The sequence below is a fragment of the Boleophthalmus pectinirostris genome, unplaced genomic scaffold (assembly GCF_026225935.1).
Source record: "Boleophthalmus pectinirostris isolate CB_2022bp ecotype Guang Dong unplaced genomic scaffold, ASM2622593v1 HiC_scaffold_14, whole genome shotgun sequence".
NCBI classification, from domain to species: domain Eukaryota; kingdom Metazoa; phylum Chordata; class Actinopteri; order Gobiiformes; family Gobiidae; genus Boleophthalmus; species Boleophthalmus pectinirostris.
In genome coordinates this window covers 33562060-33582059 of record NW_026571047.1, presented here as the reverse complement: position 1 = coordinate 33582059, position 20000 = coordinate 33562060, and the positions used below count along the sequence as shown (strand labels likewise).

At 48.9% G+C, this 20000-nt stretch overlaps 3 protein-coding genes across 3 annotated transcripts in view; 1 reads left to right on the top strand and 2 right to left on the bottom strand.

The window, feature by feature from the left end:
- Positions 1 to 5915, bottom strand: part of LOC110174873 (multifunctional procollagen lysine hydroxylase and glycosyltransferase LH3-like) — a 16710-nt gene extending 10795 nt beyond the window's left edge. The window contains exons 1-7 of the mRNA XM_055149935.1: positions 5663 to 5915; positions 4535 to 4626; positions 3245 to 3381; positions 2620 to 2727; positions 1397 to 1545; positions 715 to 827; positions 35 to 98 (exon numbers count right to left, since the gene is read on the bottom strand). Coding sequence (XP_055005910.1) covers positions 35 to 98; positions 715 to 827; positions 1397 to 1545; positions 2620 to 2727; positions 3245 to 3381; positions 4535 to 4626; positions 5663 to 5747 — 748 coding nt within the window. The 5' untranslated portion in view covers positions 5748 to 5915. The remainder of the gene's footprint in view (positions 1 to 34; positions 99 to 714; positions 828 to 1396; positions 1546 to 2619; positions 2728 to 3244; positions 3382 to 4534; positions 4627 to 5662) is intronic.
- Positions 5916 to 7484: 1569 nt separating this feature from the next.
- On the top strand, positions 7485 to 14939 carry LOC110174875 (cytochrome b5 domain-containing protein 1). Its single transcript, XM_020940986.2, is given in 7 exon segments — positions 7485 to 7582; positions 7658 to 7701; positions 9566 to 9691; positions 10216 to 10292; positions 11178 to 11396; positions 14231 to 14320; positions 14323 to 14939. Coding segments are annotated over 5 exon segments (648 nt in total). The 5' UTR covers positions 7485 to 7582; positions 7658 to 7701; positions 9566 to 9570; the 3' UTR covers positions 14464 to 14939.
- A 100-nt stretch (positions 14940 to 15039) lies between these two features.
- LOC110174876 (profilin-like) overlaps positions 15040 to 20000 on the bottom strand; it is an 8129-nt gene continuing 3168 nt past the window's right edge. Inside the window, exons 2-4 of the mRNA XM_020940987.2 lie at positions 18977 to 19091; positions 17412 to 17601; positions 15040 to 15869 (exon numbers count right to left, since the gene is read on the bottom strand). Coding sequence (XP_020796646.1) covers positions 15772 to 15869; positions 17412 to 17601; positions 18977 to 19090 — 402 coding nt within the window. The 5' untranslated portion in view covers position 19091 and the 3' untranslated portion in view covers positions 15040 to 15771. The remainder of the gene's footprint in view (positions 15870 to 17411; positions 17602 to 18976; positions 19092 to 20000) is intronic.

The following is a 20000-nucleotide window of genomic DNA, read 5'->3' as shown; positions in this document are numbered from 1 at the left end:
TGTGTGTGTGTGTGTGTGTGTGTGTGTTTCTCACCCACGGCTCCGTTCAGGTTCTGGAAGATTCTGGAGCGATGATCCAGAGTCATGTTGTACTTAGTCTGAAAAACATTTCATCAGTTCATTTCTGTCAGACGTCCCCGTGTGTCAGGTCCCCCAGGTCCCCGTGTGTCAGGTCCCCGTGTGTGTCGTGTGTGTCAGGTCCCCGTGTGTGTCAGGTCCCCGTGTGTGTCAGGTCCCCGTGTGTGTCAGGTCCCCGTGTGTGTCAGGTCCCCAGGTCCCCGTGTGTGCCAGGTCCCCGTGTGTGTCAGGTCCCCGTGTGTGTCAGTGTCGTGTGTGTGTCCCGTCCGTGTCAGAGTGTGTGTGTGTGTCAGAGTGTGTCTCAGGGTGTGTCAGTGAGTGTGTGTGTCATGTGTCAGTGTGTCAGTGTGTCAGTGTGTGTCAGTGTGTGTCAGGTGGTGTGTGTCAGTGTGTCAGTGTGTCAGGGTGTGTCAGTGTGTGTCAGGTGTGTAGTGTGTGTGTCAGAGTGTGTCAGTGTGTCAGAGTGTGTCAGAGCTTGTCAGTGTGTGTCAGAGTGTGTCAGTGTGTCAGTGTGTGTCAGAGTGTGTCAGAGTGTGTCAGGGTGTGTCAGTGTGTGTCAGAGTGTGTCAGTGTGTGTCAGAGTGTGTCAGAGTGTGTCAGAGTGTGTCAGAGTGTGTCAGGTGCCCTCCCGCTCACCCTCTGGGCCTTGTCCAGGTAGATGCGTGTGTAGAAGAGCTGGTCGTCGTCGTTGTCTTTGTATTTCCATTGTTGGACCAAAGCGGCGAGCTCCGGCGCCACGCCCATGAACCCTGCACACACAAACATCAGATGCCCTCGCACACACGCCCATGAACCCTGCACACACAAACGTCAGATGCCCTCGCACACACGCCCATGAACCCTGCACACACAAACGTCAGATGCCCTCGCACACACGCCCATGAACCCTGCACACACAAACGTCAGATGCCCTCGCACACACGCCCATGAACCCTGCACACACAAACGTCAGATGCCCTCGCACACACGCCCATGAACCCTGCACACACAAACGTCAGATGCCCTCGCAACACACGCCATGAACCCTGCACACACAAACGTCAGATGCCCTCGCACACACGCCCATGAACCCTGCACACACAAACGTCAGATGCCCTCGCACACACGCCCATGAACCCTGAACACACAAACATTAGGTGCCCTCCCTGTGTGTGACAGGTGCTCTCCCTGTCTGTGACAGGTGCTCTCCCCGTGTGTGTCAGGTGTTCTCCCCGTGTGTGTCAGGTCCCTCCTCCCCGTGTGTGTCAGGTCCCTCCTCCCCGTGTGTGTCAGGTCCCTCCTCCCCGTGTGTGTCAGGTCCCTCCCCGTGTGCACTGACCTCCAGAGTTGAGGAAGCGTTTCCCAGAATGCACCTCTGGGTACTTGGAGGCGAGTCTCTGGTCGGGCCAGCAGAAACCCGAGTTCGAGCACGAAACACACACTTTGTGTCCGAGACACGAGAGACACGAGTTTATGAAGCAGACACTCCTACACGGCCACCGACGCACACGATCACGAGTTAGGAGACACGAGTTAGGAGACACGAGTTAGGAGACACGAGTTAGGAGACACGAGTTAGGAGACACGAGTTAGGAGACACGAGTTAAGGAGAGTTAGGAGACACGCACACAGACACGAGTTAGAGAGACACAGCACCAGACACAGACACGAGTTAGAGACACGAGTTAGGAGAGACACACACAGACACGAGTTAGACACAGAGACACACACAGACACGAGTTAGAGACACAGACACGACAGTTAGTTAGGAGACACACGAGTTAGGAGACACGAGTTAGGAGACACGAGTTAGGACGCACCAGACACGAGTTAGGACGCACCAGACACGAGTTAGGAGACACGAGTTAGGAGACACGAGTTACGAGTTAGGAGACACCAGACACGAGTTAGGAGACACCAGACACGAGTTAGGAGACACGAGTTAGGAGACACGAGTTAGGAGACACGAGTTAGGAGACACGAGTTAGAGAGACACAGGAGACACGAGTTAGGAGACAGGAGACACGAGTTAGGAGACACGGAGACACGAGTTAGGAGACACGAGTTAGGAGACACGAGTTAGGAGACACCAGACACGAGTTAGGAGACACGAGTTAGGAGACACCAGACACGAGTTAGGAGACACGAGTTAGGAGACACGAGTTAGGAGACACGAGTTAGGAGACACGAGACACGAGTTAGGAGACACGAGTTAGGAGACACCAGACACGAGTTAGGAGACACGAGACACGAGTTAGGAGACACGAGACACGAGTTAGGAGACACGAGTTAGGACGCACCAGACACGAGTTAGGACGCACCAGACACGAGTTAGGACGCACCAGACACGAGTTAGGAGACACGAGTTAGGAGACACGAGTTAGGAGACACGAGTTAGGAGACACGAGTTAGGACGCACCAGACACGAGTTAGGAGACACGAGTTAGGAGACACAGACACGAGTTAGAGACACGAGTTACGAGAGGAGACACGAGTTAGGAGACACGAGTTAGGAGACACGAGTTAGGAGACACGAGTTAGGAGACACGAGTTAGGAGACACGAGTTAGGACGCACCAGACACGAGTTAGGACGCACCAGACACGAGTTAGGACGCACCAGACACGAGTTAGGACGCACCAGACACGAGCTAGGACGCACCAGACACGAGCTAGGACGCACACAGACACACGAGACACGAGTTAGAGACGGAGCAGGAGACACGAGTTAGGAGACAGGAGACACGAGTTAGGAGTTAGGAGACACGAGTTAGGAGACACGAGTTAGGAGACACGAGTTAGGAGACACGAGTTAGGAGACACGAGTTAGGAGACACGAGTTAGGAGACACGAGTTAGGAGACACGAGTTAGGAGACACGAGTTAGGAGACACGAGTTAGGAGACACGAGACACGAGTTAGGAGACACGAGTTAGGAGACACGAGTTAGGAGACACGAGTTAGGAGACACGAGTTAGGAGACACGAGTTAGGAGACACGAGTTAGGAGACACGAGTTAGGAGACACGAGACATGAGTTAGGAGACACGAGTTAGGAGACACGAGTTAGGAGACACGAGACATGAGTTAGGAGACACGAGTTAGGAGACACGAGTTAGGAGACACGAGTTAGGAGACACGAGTTAGGAGACACGAGTTCGGGGGGACAGGGGCAGGTGGCAGGGCTTCACCTGTCGACAAACAGGATGACTTTGTGGGGGTCGTCTTTGTGTTTCAGCAGCTCCTTCTTCAACCAACGAACCTTCTGTCCTCCTCCCACCGTCTTCGCCACGTCTCCTCCTCTCCACTCCTCCCCCAGACCGAGAACCTGCGGAACAAACAAGAACAAACAAGAACACACCAGAACAAACAAGAACTCATGAGAACACAACCTGAGGAACACACAAGAACAAGGAACAAACAAGAACAAACAAGAACAAACAAGAACTCATGAGAACTCATGAGAACACAACCTGAGGAACAAACAAGAACAAACAAGAACAAACAAGAAACAAGAACTCATGAGAACACAACCTGAGGAACACACAAGAACACAAGAACAAACAAGAACACATGAGAACACAACCTGAGGAACAAACAAGAACAAACACAACAAGAACTCATGAGAACACAACCTGAGGAACAGAGAACCTGAGGAACACATGAGAGTCAGATGCCCTCCCCTCTCTTGAGCCCTGGCTCTGGAGCACCTCCTGTTCCTCATTCCACCTGTAAACCCCAAAACACTTTTGACCAAAGACAAACTCTTCAGTCTCCTGGACGTTGGCTCACGATCCCTCTCCCCAGACACTTCCTCCAGCTCCTCCAGTGGGACCTGAGGTGTTCCCAGTCCAGTCCAGAGACATCGTCCCACCAGGTGGGACATGAACACCTCCTGAGGGACACGTCCAGGAGACATCAGAACAGACGTCCTCCCCTCAGACGCTCCTCTCCACGTGGAGGAGCAGCGGCTCTACTCCGAGCTCCTCCTGTGTGACTGCCCTTGTCTCTTTAATTATGATTATGATGATTATGATGATTGTGATGATTGTGTATGATTTGATTGTGATGATGATTATGATTGTGATTATGATGATGTGATGATTGTGATGATTGTGATTATGATGATTGTGATGATGATGTGATGATTATGATTATGAAGGTGATGATTGTGATAGTGATGATTGTGATGATGATGGTGATGATTGTGATGATTGTGATGATGATTGTGATGATTGTGATGGTGATGATTGGTGATGATTGTGATGATTGTGATGATGATTGTGATTATGATTGTGATTATGAAGGTGATGATTGTGATGATTTGTGATGATTGTGATGATGATGATGTGATGATTGTGATGATTGTGATGATTATGATTGATGATTGTGATGATTATAATTGTGATGATTATAATTGTGATTATGATTGTGATGATTGTGATGATTATGATTGTGATGACTGTGTTGACTGTCGGTACCTTGACGGTGTAGTTGAACTGTGCGGCCGTTTTCATGAAACGTTTGAATCCGTCCGTCTCCTCCGTGGCTGCAGTGATCACCAACAGGTCCTCTACACACAAAACACACACACACACAACACACACACACACACACACACACACACACACACACACACACACACACACACACACACACACACACACACACACACACACACACACACACAAAACACACAGACAGACATGACACAGGGTTAGAGGGGTATTTCACATGTCAGCCATGTCAAGACTAAACCAGGACTAAACCAGGTCTAAACCAGGTCTAAACCAGGTCTAAACCAGGTCTAAACCAGGTCTAAAGCCGGACTAAAGCAGGTCTTGTTTACTTGTGACTCTCTTGTTTGAACAGCTGAGTTTTGTGTCTGTGGATTTTCACGTAATTTTAACAAAAGAATTCTCCTGAAGTTTAGAAAAAAAAGTACTTTAAATCAGAAATGATGTAAACAGGAAACAGGAAACTGGATTTGCATTTTCAGCATAAATCCCACAGTCAGAGTGTCTGAGCTAGACCTGCTTTAGTCCTGCTTTAGTCCTGCTTTAGTCCTGCTTTAGTCCTGCTTTAGTCCTGGTTCGGTCCTGGTTCGGTCCTGGTCCGGTCTCGTGCACAGGTTAACTCGGGTGAGCTCGTGTTATTTATGTCGGCTCATTAAAGTCTCCAGGTGAGCGCCCTGTGACGTCACGAGGTCACACACAATCAAAATGAGGAAAACCCGTGCGTGTGCGTGAGCGTGTGCGTGACAGAGCGGGTCTAAAGTTCCTCTTTTCTCCACGCGCACAATAGAACCGGGTCACAGGGAGAGACGAGCCCCGCGGGACTAAAACTAACCCAACAAACTCTAACAAACTCTAACAAACTCTAACAAACTCTAACAAACTCTAACAAACTCTAACAAACTCCAACTACCTCCAACTACCCCTGACCCTCCACCCCCGGGCTCCCCTGGGCCGCTCACCCCGCGTGGATGAAGCTTTAGTGCGGGGGGAAAGTGCGTGTGAACGTGGAAAGACCCAGGACCGGACCGGAGCTGCGCCAGCGGAGCCCCGGGTCCGTGTGTCCGGGCGCAGGAGCTCCAGAGGCGGACTTACCTGGAGAAAACCTCCGCTGCTCGGCTTCCACGGAGCTGTGGAGCAGGAGGAGAGCCACGGCGCACAGGAGCCGCGGGGGGAGCATGTCTGCGGCCGGAGAGGAGCGCTCAACGCGGGGCCGTGGGATGTGGAGCTCTGGAGCTGTGGGTCTGTGGAGCTCTGGTCGCGGGCCGTGGGTGTCTGGAGCTCTGGTCGCGGGCCGTGGGTCTCCGCGCTCGGGCCGTGGGTGTCTGGAGCTCTGGTCGCGGGCCGTGGGTCTGGGCCTGGTCTCCGCGCTCGGGCCGTGGGTGTCTGGAGCTCTGGTCGCGGGCCGTGGGTCTCCTCGCTCGGTCTGCATCAGCTGCTCTGCGCTGCCAACTCCGAGACTCTCGCGATGTCCTCCGCCACGCGCCAGTCCCGCCTCTGAGAGAGAAAGGACCAATCAGAGGCGTGACTGAGCCGAGGGACAGCGGCCGCGGCCAATAGGAGCAGGGCAGCGGGAGCAGGAGCGGCTGTGATTGGTGCTCGGGGCTCCGGGTTTTCCGTAGCCTCGGGCCGCCGCAGAAAGTTCGTGAAAAGGGGAAAGTGAAGCGGCGCTGCCACGTCGTAAACATTCCACCCGGGAGGCCGAGGTGTGACCCCCCCCAAAACACACACACCGGGACCCGCGACCCCCGACCCCGGCTACAAAGAGGCACGTGCGGGACAGCGCGGTGGTCCCATGGGTGCAGCAGCTCCTGTGGGTGCTGGGTCTATAGGTGCTGGTCCTGGTTCTACAGGTGCTGGTTCTATAGGTGCAGGTTCTATAGGTGCAGGTTCTGTAGGTGCTGGTTCTATAGGTGCTGGTTCTATAGGTGCTGGTTCTATAGGTGCAGGTTCTGGAGGTGCTGGTTCTATAGGTGCTGGTTCTATTGGTGCTGGTTCTGTAGGTGCAGGTTCTATAGGTGTAGGTTCTGTAGGTGCTGGTTCTATAGGTGCTGGTTCTATAGGTGCTGGTCCTGGTTCTATAGGTGCTGGTTCTATAGGTGTAGGTTCTATAGGTGCTGGTTCTATAGGTGTAGGTTCTATGGGTGCTGGTTCTGTGGGTGCTGGTTCTATAGGTGCTGGTTCTATAGGTGCTGGTTCTGTGGGTGCTGGTCTATAGGTGCTGGTTCTGTGGGTGCAGGTTCTATAGGTGCTGGTTCTATAGGTGCTGGTTCTGTGGGTGCTGGTTCTGTGGGTGCAGGTTCTGTGGGTGCTGGTTCTATAGGTGTAGGTTCTATAGGTGCTGGTTCTGTGGGTGCTGTTCTATAGGTGTAGGTTCTATAGGTGCTGGTCTATAGGTGTAGGTTCTGTGGGTGCTGGGTCTATAGGTGTTGGTTCTATAGGTGCTGGTTCTATAGGTGCAGGTTCTGTAGGTGCTGGTTCTGTGGGTGCTGGGTCTAGGCTGGTTCTATAGGTGCTGGTTCTATAGGTGCTGGTTCTATAGGTGTAGGTTCTACAGGTGCTGGTTCTGTGGGTGCTGGTTCTATAGGTGCTGGTTCTGTGGGCCTGAGTTCCATATGTTCTTCAGACAGACCCAGTATATTTTTATATTTGTATATGTTTTTATAAGGAGCCATGTTATTATTTATTTTTTCCCCCAGCCTTTTTATTTTAGCGTTTATCGTTCAGTCCGTTTCATTTGATGTAAAAAACTTGACACCGATTCTAATAAACAGCTGACTCATGAAATACACCACTGTCTATTTTATTTATTAATTAATTAAATTATTTATTTATTTATTATTGTTTTACTATTTACTGTATATTTGAATGTATTGTATTCATTAAATTTTATTTATTATTATTTTACATTATTTACATTTTATTTATTGATTTGCGTCTCCTGCGTGTCTCTGACGTCACGGGCTCTCGTCGCCATGGAGACACGCACGCAGATCCTCCGCAGGTTTGGACACAGTACGGGACTTTATGGGTTTATGTAGTTTGAACTTCCAGACTTGTTATTTATGTTATTTATCTTTTCTTTTTTAGAGGAAAACTGTAAAAAACGAGCCCAAAGTGACGCAGAATAATCGGTAAAGTGAATGTTCGGTGTGTTTTGTGTTTAAACCGTTTCCCGCCTTTGGAAAACGAGCTAAAGCTAAAATACGTTAGCAACTTTTATAGAACTTTTATAGACTTTTTATAGACCTGGTTTAGTCCTGGTTTAGTCCTGGTTTAGACCTGGTTTAGTCCTGGTTTAGTTCTGGTTTAGACCTGGTTTAGTTCTGGTTTAGACCTGGTTTAGTTCTGGTTTAGACCTGGTTTAGTCCTGGTTTAGACCTGGTTTAGTCCTGGTTTAGTTCTGGTTTAGACCTGGTTTAGACCTGGTTTAGTTCTGGTTTAGACCTGGTTTAGTCCTGGTTTAGTCCTGGTTTAGTTCTGGTTTAGACCTGGTTCAGTCCTGGTTTAGTCCTAGTTTAGTTCTGGTTTAGACCTGGTTTAGTCCTGGTTTAGTTCTGATTTAGTCCTGGTTTAGTCCTAGTTCAGTTCTGGTTTAGTTCTGACTTAGTCCTGGTTTAGTTCTGATTTAGTCCTGGTTTAGTCCTGGTTTAGACCTGGTTTAGTCCTGGTTTAGTTCTGGTTTAGTCCTGGTTTAGTTCTGATTTAGTCCTGATTTAGTCCTGGTTTAGTTCTGGTTTAGTTCTGGTTTAGTCCTGGTTTAGTTCTGATTTAGTCCTGATTTAGTCCTGGTTTAGACCTGGTTTAGTCCTGGTTTAGTTCTGATTTAGTCCTGGTTTAGTCCTGGTTAAGTTCTGGTTTAGTTCTGATTTAGTCCTGGTTTAGTCCTGGTTAAGTTCTGGTTTAGTTCTGATTTGGTTCTGATTTAGTCCTGGTTTAGTCCTGGTTTAGTTCTGATTTAATCCTGGTTTAGTTCTGGTTTAGTCCTGGTTTAGTTCTGGTTTAGTCCTGGTTTAGTCCTGGTTTAGTCCTGGTTTAGACCTGGTTTAGTCCTGGTTTAGTCCTGGTTTAGTCCTGGTTTAGTTCTGATTTAGTCCTGGTTTAGTCCTGGTTTAGACCTGGTTTAGTCCTGGTTTAGTTCTGATTTAATCCTGGTTTAGTTCTGGTTTAGTCCTGGTTTAGTCCTGGTTTAGTTCTGATTTAGTCCTGGTTTAGTTCTGGTTTAGTCCTGGTTTAGTTCTGATTTAGTCCTGGTTTAGTTCTGATTTAGTCCTGATTTAGTCCTGGTTTAGTTCTGGTTTAGTCCTGGTATAGTTCTGATTTAGTCCTGATTTAGTCCTGGTTTAGTTCTGATTTAGTCCTGGTTTAGTTCTGATTTAGTCCTGATTTAGTCCTGGTTTAGTTCTGGTTTAGTTCTGGTTTAGTCCTGGTTTAGATCTGATTTAGTCCTGGTTTAGTCCTGGTTTAGTTCTGATTTAGTCCTGGTTTAGTTCTGGTTTAGTTCTGATTTAGTCCTGGTTTAGTCCTGGTTTAGTTCTGGTTTAGTCCTGGTTTAGTTCTGATTTAGTCCTGGTTTAGTCCTGGTTTAGACCTGGTTTAGTCCTGGTTTAGTTCTGATTTAGTCCTGGTTTAGTTCTGGTTTAGTTCTGATTTAGTCCTGGTTTAGTTTTTCTGGTTTAGTCTGGTTTAGTTCTGTTTTAGTTCTGATTTAGTCCTGGTTTAGTCCTGGTTTAGTCCTGGTTTAGTCCTGGTTTAGTTCTGATTTATTTAGTCCTGGTTTAGTCCTGGTTTAGTTCTGATTTAGTCCTGGTTTAGTCCTGGTTTAGTTCTGATTTAGTCCTGGTTTAGTCCTGGTTTAGTCCTGGTTTAGTTTCTGATTTATTTAGTTCTGATTTAGTCCTGGTTTAGTCCTGGTTTAGTCCTGGTTTAGTTCTGGTTTAGTCCTGGTTTAGACCTGGTTTAGTCCTGGTTTAGTTCTGATTTAGTCCTGGTCTTCAGGTGGGATGAGTCGGCCGAGGTTCTTCACTCCGTCTGAAGTCTCCGCCCACAACACGAGCGACGACCTGTGGGTCTGTGTGCTGGGCCGAGTCCTGGACCTGAGCGCCCTGGCCCAACGGCACAAAGGTACGACTCCTGCCCAACGGCACAAAGGTACGACTCCTGCCCGACGGCACAAAGGTACGACTCCTGCCCGACGGCACAAAGGTACGACACCTGCCCGACGGCACAAAGGTACGACTCCTGCCCGACGGCACAAAGGTACGACTCCTGCCCGACGGCACAAAGGTACGACTCCTGCCCAACGGCACAAAGGTACGACTCCTGCCCAAAGGTACGACTCCTGCCCAACGGCACAAAGGTACGACTCCTGCCCAAAGGTACGACTCCTGCCCGACGGCACAAAGGTACGACTCCTGCCCAACGGCACAAAGGTACGACTCCTGCCCAACGGCACAAAGGTACGACTCCTGCCCGACGGCACAAAGGTACGACTCCTGCCCTGCTGTTTTCTGCTCAGATTTACTCCAGGTCATGTGTTGTAGTTTTACCTCAGGTCATGTGTTGTAGTTTTACCTCAGGTCATGTGTTGTAGTTTTACCTCAGGTCATGTGTTGTAGTTTTACCTCAGGTCATGTGTTGTTTCTCAGGTGATGCTCTGCTGCTCCCCCTGCTGGAAAACGCCGGGAAAGACATCAGCAACTGGTTCAACCCCGACACCAAAGACGTGAGATCAACCAGAACTAAACCAGGACTAAACCAGAACTAAACCAGGACTAAACCAGAACTAAACCAGGACTAAACCAGGACTAAACCAGAAACTAAACCAGGACAAACCAGATAAACCAACTAAACCAGGACTAACAGGACAAACCAGGACTAAACCAGGACTAAACCAGAACTAAACCAGAACTAAACCAGGAACTAAACCAGGACTAAACCAGGACTAAACCAGAACTAAACCAACTAAACCAGGACTAAACCAGAACTAAACAGGTAAACCAGGACTAAACCAGGACTAAACCAGAACTAAACCAGACTAAACCATGACTAAACCAGGACTAAACCAGAACTAAACCAGAACTAAACCAGGACTAAACCAGGACTAAACCAAAACTAAACCAGGACTAAACCAGAACTAAACCAGAACTAAACCAGGACTAAACCAGGACTAAACCAGAACTAAACCAGGACTAAACAGGACTAAACCCTAAACCTAAACCAGGTAAACAGACTAAACCAGGACTAAACCAGGACTAAACCAGTTAAACCAGAACTAAACCAGACTAAACCAGGATTAAACCAGGACTAAACCAGGACTAAACCAGAACTAAACCAGGACTAAACCAGAACTAAACCAGGACTAAACCAGGATTAAAACAGGACTAAACCAGGACTAAACCAGGACTAAACCAGAACTAAACCAGGACCAAACCAGGACTAAACCAGGACTAAACCAGGACTAAACCAGAACTAAACCAGGACTAAACCAGGACTAAACCAGGACTGAACCAGGACTAAACCAGGACTAAACCAGGACCAAACAAGGACCGAATCAGGTCTAAACCAGGTCTGAACCAGTTGTATTTGAGTGTTGGCTCGTGTTGTGCAGGTGCGGCGCTTCGTTGACCCTGTGACCCAGTGCCAGCGTTACTTCACCCCCAGGGGGCGCTTCCTGCACGTGCCCCCCCCAGGGCCCCGCTCAGACTGGGCCTGTGACCTCAGCCCCCCCTGGTGGACAGACCCCCGCTACTACATCGGTCTGCTGTCCCACAAAACCCGCTGGATCAGAGTCATCAACACACTGACCGCACAGGAGCACAGACTGGAGGTAAAACCAGGACTAAACCAGGTCTAGACCAGGTCTAGACCAGGTCTAAACCAGGACTAAACCAGGTCTAGACCAGGACTAAACCAGGTCTAACCAGGTCTAGACCAGGTCTAAACCAGGACTAAACCAGGTCTAGACCAGGTCTAGACCAGGACTAAACCAGGACTAAACCAGGTACTGGACCAGGTCTAAACCAGGACTAAACCAGGTCTAAACCAGGACTAAACCAGGTCTAAACCAGGTACTGGACCAGGTCTAAACCAGGACTAAACCAGGTCTAAACCAGGACTAACCAGGACTAAACCAGGTACTGGACCAGGTCAAACCAGGGACCAGGCTAAACCAGGACTAAACCAACCAGGTTTAAACCAGGTCTAAACCAGGACTAAACCAGGTCTAAACCAGGTCTAAACCAGGTCTAAACCAGGACTAAAAGAGGACTAAACCAAGTCTAACCAGAACTAAACCAGGAACTAAACCAGAACTAAACCAGGTCTAAACCAGGACTACAACCAGGTCTAAACCAGACTAAACCAGGACTAAACCAGGACTAAACCAGGACTAAACCAGGTCTAAACCAGGCAGGACTAAACCAGGACTAAACCAGGTCTAAACCAGGACTAAACCAGGACTAAACCAGGGTCTAAACCAGGTCTAAACCAGGACTAAACCAGGACTAAACCAGGTCTAAACCAGGACTAAACCAGGACTAAACCAGTCTAAACCAGGACTAAACCAAACCAGGTCTAAACCAGGTCTAAACCAGGTCTAAACCAGGCTAACCTGGTCTGGACCAGTCTAACCAGGACTAAACAACTACCAGGCTAACCAGGAGGTCTAAACCAGGTAAACCAGGACTAAACCAGGTCTAAACCAGGTTTAAACCAGGACTAAACCAGGTCTAAACCAGGTCTAAACCAGGACTAAACCAGGACTAAACCAGGACTAAACCAGGTCTAAACCAGGTAAACCAGGACTAAACCAGGACTAAACCAGGTCTAAAACCAGGTTTAAACCAGGACTAAACCAGGTCTAGACCAGGTCTAACCAGGACTAAACCAGGACTAAACCAGGTCTAAACCAGGTTTTAAACCAGGACTAAACCAGGTCTAACCAGGTCTAAACCAGGAGGACTAAACCAGGTACTAAACCAGGACTAAACCAGGACTAACCAGGTACTGGACCAGGTCTAAACCTAAAGGTCTAAACCAGGACTAAAACAGGACTAAACCAGGTTTAAACCAGGACTAAACAAGGTCTAAACCAGGACTAAACCAGGACTAAACAAGGTCTAAACCAGGACTAAACCAGGACTAAACCAGGTCTAGACCAGGACTAAACCAGGACTAAACCAGGTCTAGACCAGGTCTAAACCAGGACTAAACCAGGACTAAAAGAGGACTAAACCAGGTCTAAACCAGGACTAAACAAGGTCTAAACCAGGACTAAACCAGGACTAAACCAGGTCTAGACCAGGACTAAACCAGGTCTAAACCAGGTTTAAACCAGGACTAAACCAGGTCTAAACCAGGTCTAGACCAGGACTAAACCAGGACTAAACCAGGTCTAAACCAGGTCTAAACCAGGACTAAACCAGGTCTAGACCAGGACTAAACCAGGTTTAAACCAGGACTAACCAGGTCTAGACCAGGACTAAACCAGGACTAAACCAGGTCTAAACCAGGATAAACCAGGACTAAACCAGGTCTAAACCAGGTCTAACCAGGTTTTAAACCAGGTTTAAACCAGGACTAAACCAGGTCTAAACCAGACCAGGACTAAACCAGGACTAAACCAGGACTAAACCAGGTCTAAAACTAACCAGGACTAAACCAGGACTAAACCAGGACTAAAACCAGGTCTAAACCAGGTCTAAACCAGGTCTAAACCAGGACTAAACCAGGTCTAGACCAGGATTAAACCAGGTTTAAACCAGGTCTAGACCAGGACTAAACCAGGTATAAACCAGGACTAAACCAGGTCTAGACCAGGACTAAACCAGGACTAAACCAGGACTAAACCAGGACTAAACCAGGTCTAAACCAGGACTAAACCAGGACTAAACCAGGTCTAAACCAGGACTAAACCAGGTCTAAACCAGGACTAAACCAGGACTAAACCAGGTCTAAACAGGACCAGGTTTAAAACCAGGTTTAAACCAGGTCTAGACCAGGACTAAACCAGGTTTAAACCGGACTAAACCAGGTCTAACCAGGACTAAACCAGACTAAACCAGGACTAAACCAGAACTAAACCAGACTAAACCAGGACTAAACCAGGACTAAACCAGTCTAGACCAGGACTAAACCAGGTCTAAACCAGGACTAAACCAGGACTAAACCAGGTCTAAACCAGGACTAAACCAGGTCTAAACCAGGTCTAAACCAGGTCTAAACCAGGTCTAAACCAGGAACTAAACCAGGACTAAACCAGGACTAAACCAGGACTAAACCAGGACTAAACCAGGTCTAAAACCAGGACTAAACCAGGTTCTAAACCAGGACTAAACCAGGACTAAAACCAGGTCTAAACCAGGACTAAACCAGGTCTAAACCAGGACTAAACCAGGTCTAAACCAGGTCTAAACCAGGACTAAACCAGGACTAAACCAGGACTAAACCAGGTCTAAACCAGTCTAAACCAGGACTAAACCAGGACTAAACCAGGTCTAAACCAGGACTAAACCAGGGACTAAACCAGGTCTAAACCAGGACTAAACCAGGACTAAACCAGGACTAAACCAGGACTAAACCAGGACTAAACCAGGACTAAACCAGGACTAAACCAGGACTAAACCAGGACTATCTCAGGTCTAAATCCGGTCTCTGGGGCAGGTGTGCAGTGAGGAGACCCTGGAGGAGATCTTGGGTCGGTACCTGTCGTACAATAGCCACGCCCACAGTTACACCTGGAAACACGCAGGTGCGCGGCCCTGGACATGCGGCGCACGCTGGAGGAGAACGGTCTCCGCGACGACGACCTCGAGCTGGACCACCTCGGACTGGACCGTGACCTCTTTAGCCCCGCCCTCCTGCTGCACTTCAACGACGACCTGACAGACGCCTGACCCCAGCACCTGTCGTCTGGAACAGGTCCAATAAACACTCAGGTGCACCTGATGATGTCACTGTGTGTCCCATCACATCACAACGTCTTACACACACACACACACAGACACACACACACACACACACACATACATACACACAGACACACACACACACTTGTGTTGTGATACTGTGAGCTCTCGGTTCTTGTCACTCAGAGAAATGATCAGGTTCAACATTTGTTAATTTACCTTTAGATATTTCATGACAAAGTACAACGTGATAAACTCCCCAGATTCCTGATGAGGACGAAGAGGAGCAGACAGGAGCAGACAGGAGCAGACAGGTGCAGACAGGTGCAGACAGGTGCAGACTATTCAAAAATCCAAACCACATAAAAAGTAAAAGGAGTTGTGAGTGTTGCCGTGGGTGTGGAGGGCGGTGACATGAATGTGATGTCCAGATACTTGTGAGTTTGATCTGTTCCACTGTCACGTGTGTAACTGCGGCTGAATCCAGGAGAGGGCGCCAACACCAACAGAGTTATTTGTTTTTTATCAAGTGACATCAAAATAAAATACAAAAAAAACACAGACTTCACTGGTTTAATAAATCTTTATTTAATATCTCTGTGAAAATGTAACACTGGCTCCGGACAGACAGGGGCGCTCACGGGACACCTGAGAAAACTTTGGCACAGGAGTTACAATAAAGTACCACAAAGAACCGTAAGATGGCGCTAGGAGGCCCCAGTGTAACAGAAGCCACAAACCCAAACCTATAAATATGAAGTCAGAAGTCGCCAGTCGACGGAAACGCGCTTCAACCAGAGGAAGTACTGTTATTATATTAAATCATTATTCTACAACGGGACTTTTCAGAGCTGCTAACTGTAACAGAGGAGTTTCTTCTCATTGACCTTATTAACAGGAATCTTTAATCTCAAATTTTCAAAATGCCATTTTAAAGATCTACCCCCGTTCCCACTGTGACGTCCGCTCTTCCTTCTCCAGTTTGATGTTCTTCATGGGTGATTCTCGTAGGACTGGGCGGCGCTTTGAGATTTCAAATGTCCAAATTAGAACAGAACGATCCACGGGAGTCAGATCAGAACTACAGAGAAACACGAGCACTGTAGGCCTGATCTAACTACACACGTTTACAAGATTAGGAACTACACCTTTATGGGGCCATGTTGGAGGGTTTATGTGGTCAGGGGTTGTCGTACAGGCAGACGTCGGGGGCACGTCGGGGGCAGACGTCAGGGGGCAGACGTCGGGGGGCAGACGAGGAGATGTGGAGGACTGGTGGTGATGAGGATTCTGAGGTCAGTAACCTGCTTCGGTCAGGTACTTGCCCATTTTGCACACGTCTAAGGCCACTGCTCCGCCCTGAGCGTCCGGCGAACCGATGCCAACCACAAGCGCTGCAGAGAACAACAACTGGGTTAGTCTTGGTTTAGTCCTGGTCTCTTCCTAGTTCAGTCCTTGTACCTTTGTTGGTCTTTTAGATGGTGGGGTTGCTGGTCTAGTCCTAGTTTTGTCCAAGTTTTTGTCAGAGATTGGTCCTAGTTTGGTCCTTGTTTGTTTCCTAGTCTGGTCCTAGTCTGATCCTTGTTTGGGCCTCGTACATTTGTTGGTCTTGTAGACGGTGGGGTTGCTGGTCTAGTTTTGCTCTAGTCCTAGTTTGGTCATCGTCTGGTCGTCGTCTGGTCATCGCCTGGTTGTGGTTTGGTCGTCGTCTGGTCGTCGTCTGGTCGTCGTCTGGTCGTGGTTTGGTCATCGTCTGGTTGTCGTTTTGTCGTCTGGTGTCGTCTGGTCGTCGTCTGGTCTCGTTGGTTGTCGTCTGGTTGTCGTCTGTTGTCGTCTGGTTGATTCGTCGTCTGGTCGTGGTTTGGTCATCGTCTGGTTGTCGTCTGGTCGTCGTCTGGTCATCGTCTGGTTGTCGTCTGGTTGTCGTCTGGTCGTCGTCTGGTTGTCGTCTGATTGTCGTCTGGTCGTGGTTTGGTCATCGTCTGGTTGTCGTTTGGTTGTCGTTTGGTTGTCGTCTGGTTGTCGTCTGGTCGTCGTTTGGTATCGTCTGTTGTCGTCTGGTTGTCATCTGGTCATCGTCTGGTTGTCGTCTGGTTGTCGTTTGGTCGTCGTCTGGTTGTCGTCTGGTCGTGGTTTGGTCATCGTCTGGTTGTCGTTTGGTTGTCATCTGGTCATCGTCTGGTTGTCGTCTGGTCGTGGTTTGGTCATCGTCTGGTTGTCGTTTGGTTGTCGTCTGGTCGTGGTTTGGTCTCGTCTGGTCATCGTCTGGTCGTCGTCTGGTTGTCGTCTGGTTGTCGTGGTTGTCGTCTGGTCGTCGTCTGGTCGTGGTTTGGTCATCGTCTGGTTGTCGTTTGGTTGTCGTCTGGTCATCGTCTGGTTGTCGTCTGGTTGTCGTCTGGTTGTCGTCTGGTCATCGTCTGGTTGTCGTCTGGTCGTGGTTTGGTCATCGTCTGGTCGTCGTCTGGTCGTCGTCTGGTTGTCGTTTGGTTGTCGTCTGGTCGTCGTCTGGTCGTCGTCTGGTCGTCGTCTGGTCGTCGTCTGGTCGTCGTCTGGGTCGTCGACTGGTCGTCGTCTGGTCTGGTCGTCTGGTCGTGGTCTGGTCGTGGTCTGGTCGTGGTCTGGTCGTGGTCTGGTCGTGGTCTGGTCGTGGTTTGGTCGTGGTCTGGTCGTGGTCTGGTCGTGGTCTGGTCGTGGTTTGGTCGTGGTCTGGTCGTGGTGTGGTCGTGGTCTGGTCGTGGTCTGGTCGTGGTTTGGTCGTGGTCTGGTCGTGGTCGTGGTCTGTCGTGGTCTGGTCGTGGGTGGTTGGTCGTGGTCTGGTCGTGGTCTGGTCGTGGTTTGGTCGTGGTCTGGTCGTGGTCTGGTCGTGGTCTGGTCGTGGTCTGGTCGTGGTCTGGTCGTGGTCTGGTCGTGGTCTGGTCGTGGTCTGGTTGTCGTACTCTGCTTGGTCTTGTAGACGGTGGCGTTGCAGGTCTTGCCGCTCTCGTCCTTGATGCTCTTGAGGTTCATGTGGGGTTCGTTGGGGTCGTCCATTTCATGACGCAAAACATGAAACTTCCTTCCGCTGAGTTTCACTCCGCGCTGATACAAGTCGTTACGGGTCCCATTCAGACCCTTCAGCTCCTCCGGCTACGAACACACACATGTAGTCAGAACACACACACGTACAATCAGAACACACACACGTACAATCAGAACACACACACGTACAATCAGAACACACACACACGTACAATCAGAACACACACACGTACAATCAGAACACACACACAACACACACACAATCACACAAACACACACGTACAATCAGAACACACACACACATCGAACACACACACGTACAAATCAGAAACACACACACGTACAGTCAGAACACACACACACGTACAGTCAGAACACACACACGTACAGTCAGAACACACACACGTACAATCAGAACACACACACACGTACAATCAGAACACACACACGTACAATCAGAACACACACACGTACAATCAGAACACACACATGTACAGTCAGAACACACACATGTACAATCAGAACACACACACGTACAGTCAGAACACACACACGTACAGTCAGAACACACACACACGTACAGTCAGAACACACACACGTACAATCAGAACACACACTAATGTACAGTCAGAACACACACACACGTACAATCAGAACACACACACACGTACAGTCAGAACACACACACGTACAGTCAGAACACACACACGTACAGTCAGAACACACACACGTACAGTCAAAACACACACACGTACAGTCAGAACACACACACGTACAATCAGAACACACACACACGTACAATCAGAACACACACACACGTACAATCAGAACACACACTAATGTACAGTCAGAACACACACACACGTACAATCAGAACACACACACGTACAATCAGAACACACACACACGTACAATCAGAACACACACACACACGTACAGTCAGAACACACACATGTACAGTCAGAACACACACACGTACAATCAGAACACACACACACGTACAGTCAGAACACACACACGTACAGTCAGAACAGACACACACACACGTACAGTCAGAACACACACACGTACAGTCAGAACACACACACGTACAGTCAGAACACACACACGTACAGTCAGAACACACACACGTACAATCAGAACACACACACACGTACAGTCAGAACACACACTAATGTACAGTCAGAACACACACACACGTACAGTCAGAACACACACACACACGTACAGTCAGAACACACACACGTAGTCAGAACACACACACTAATGTACAATCAGAACACACACACGTACAGTCAGAACACACACACGTAGTCAGAACACACACTAATGTACAATCAGAACACACACACTAATGTACAGTCAGAACACACACACATACACACAGGACGTACAGGGCACATGGGCACCAGTAGTAGTAGTAGTAGTAGTAGTAGTAGTAGTAGTAGTAGTAGTAGCTGTAGAGTAAAAGTGTTAAACTCACAGTGGGGGTGAAGTTGGCGTTCTTGGCCCACACTGTTCCATCATGGCTGCAGATGACCGCGTCCGTAATCAGTTTGCTGTGCTGAAGGTTTGTAATGTACGCGTCCCACGACATCCTGCAACAGGGTCAGACACGGGTCAGAAACAGGGTCAGAAACAGGGTCAGAAACAGGGTCAGAAACAGGGTCAGAACAGGGTCAGACAGGGTCAAACAGGGTCAGGGTCACACGGGTCAGAAACAGGGTCAGACACGGGTCAGAAACAGGGTCAGAACACGGGTCAGAAAACAGGGTCAGAAACAGGGTCAGACACGGGTCAGAAACAGGGTCAGAAACAGGGTCAGACACGGGTCAGAAACAGGGTCAGACACGGGTCAGAAACAGGGTCAGACACGAGTCAGAAACAGGGTCAGACAGGGTCAGAAACAGGGTCAGAAACAGGGTCAGACACGAGTCAGACCTAAGTATGCAACATTATTCAATATAATACGGACTCTTTGGATTTCCCATATCAGAACAGGGTCACACACGGGGTCACACATGGGGTCACACACGGGGTCAGAACACTACACACAATAATACACAGAAGATAGCGGGTCAGAACCACAGTCTGAGACAGTGTCCTTGTTCTGGGTGTTCTCGTTCTCAGCGTTCTCGTTCTCGTTCTGAGTGAGTTCAGCTCCAGGTCAAGTTCATTGAGGCCAGCAGTTATAACTGTGAATCTGGAGCATTATTTCCCTATTTGGAAACCCAACCACGAGTATTCAGCGAGTTCTGTTCTCCTGTGTTCTGTTCTGTTCTCCTGGGTTCTGTTCTGTTCTGTTCTCCTGTGTTCTGTTCTGTTCTGTTCTGTTCTTCTCGTGACTCTTCAGTTATTTGTGGTTCTCTGGGACATGTTTGGACCTGACCCCAGACCTGCTCCAACAAACCAGGACTAAACCAGGACTAAACCCGGTCTAAACCAGGTCTAAACCAGGACTAAACCAGGACTAAACCAGGTCTAAACCAGGACTAAACCAGGTCTAA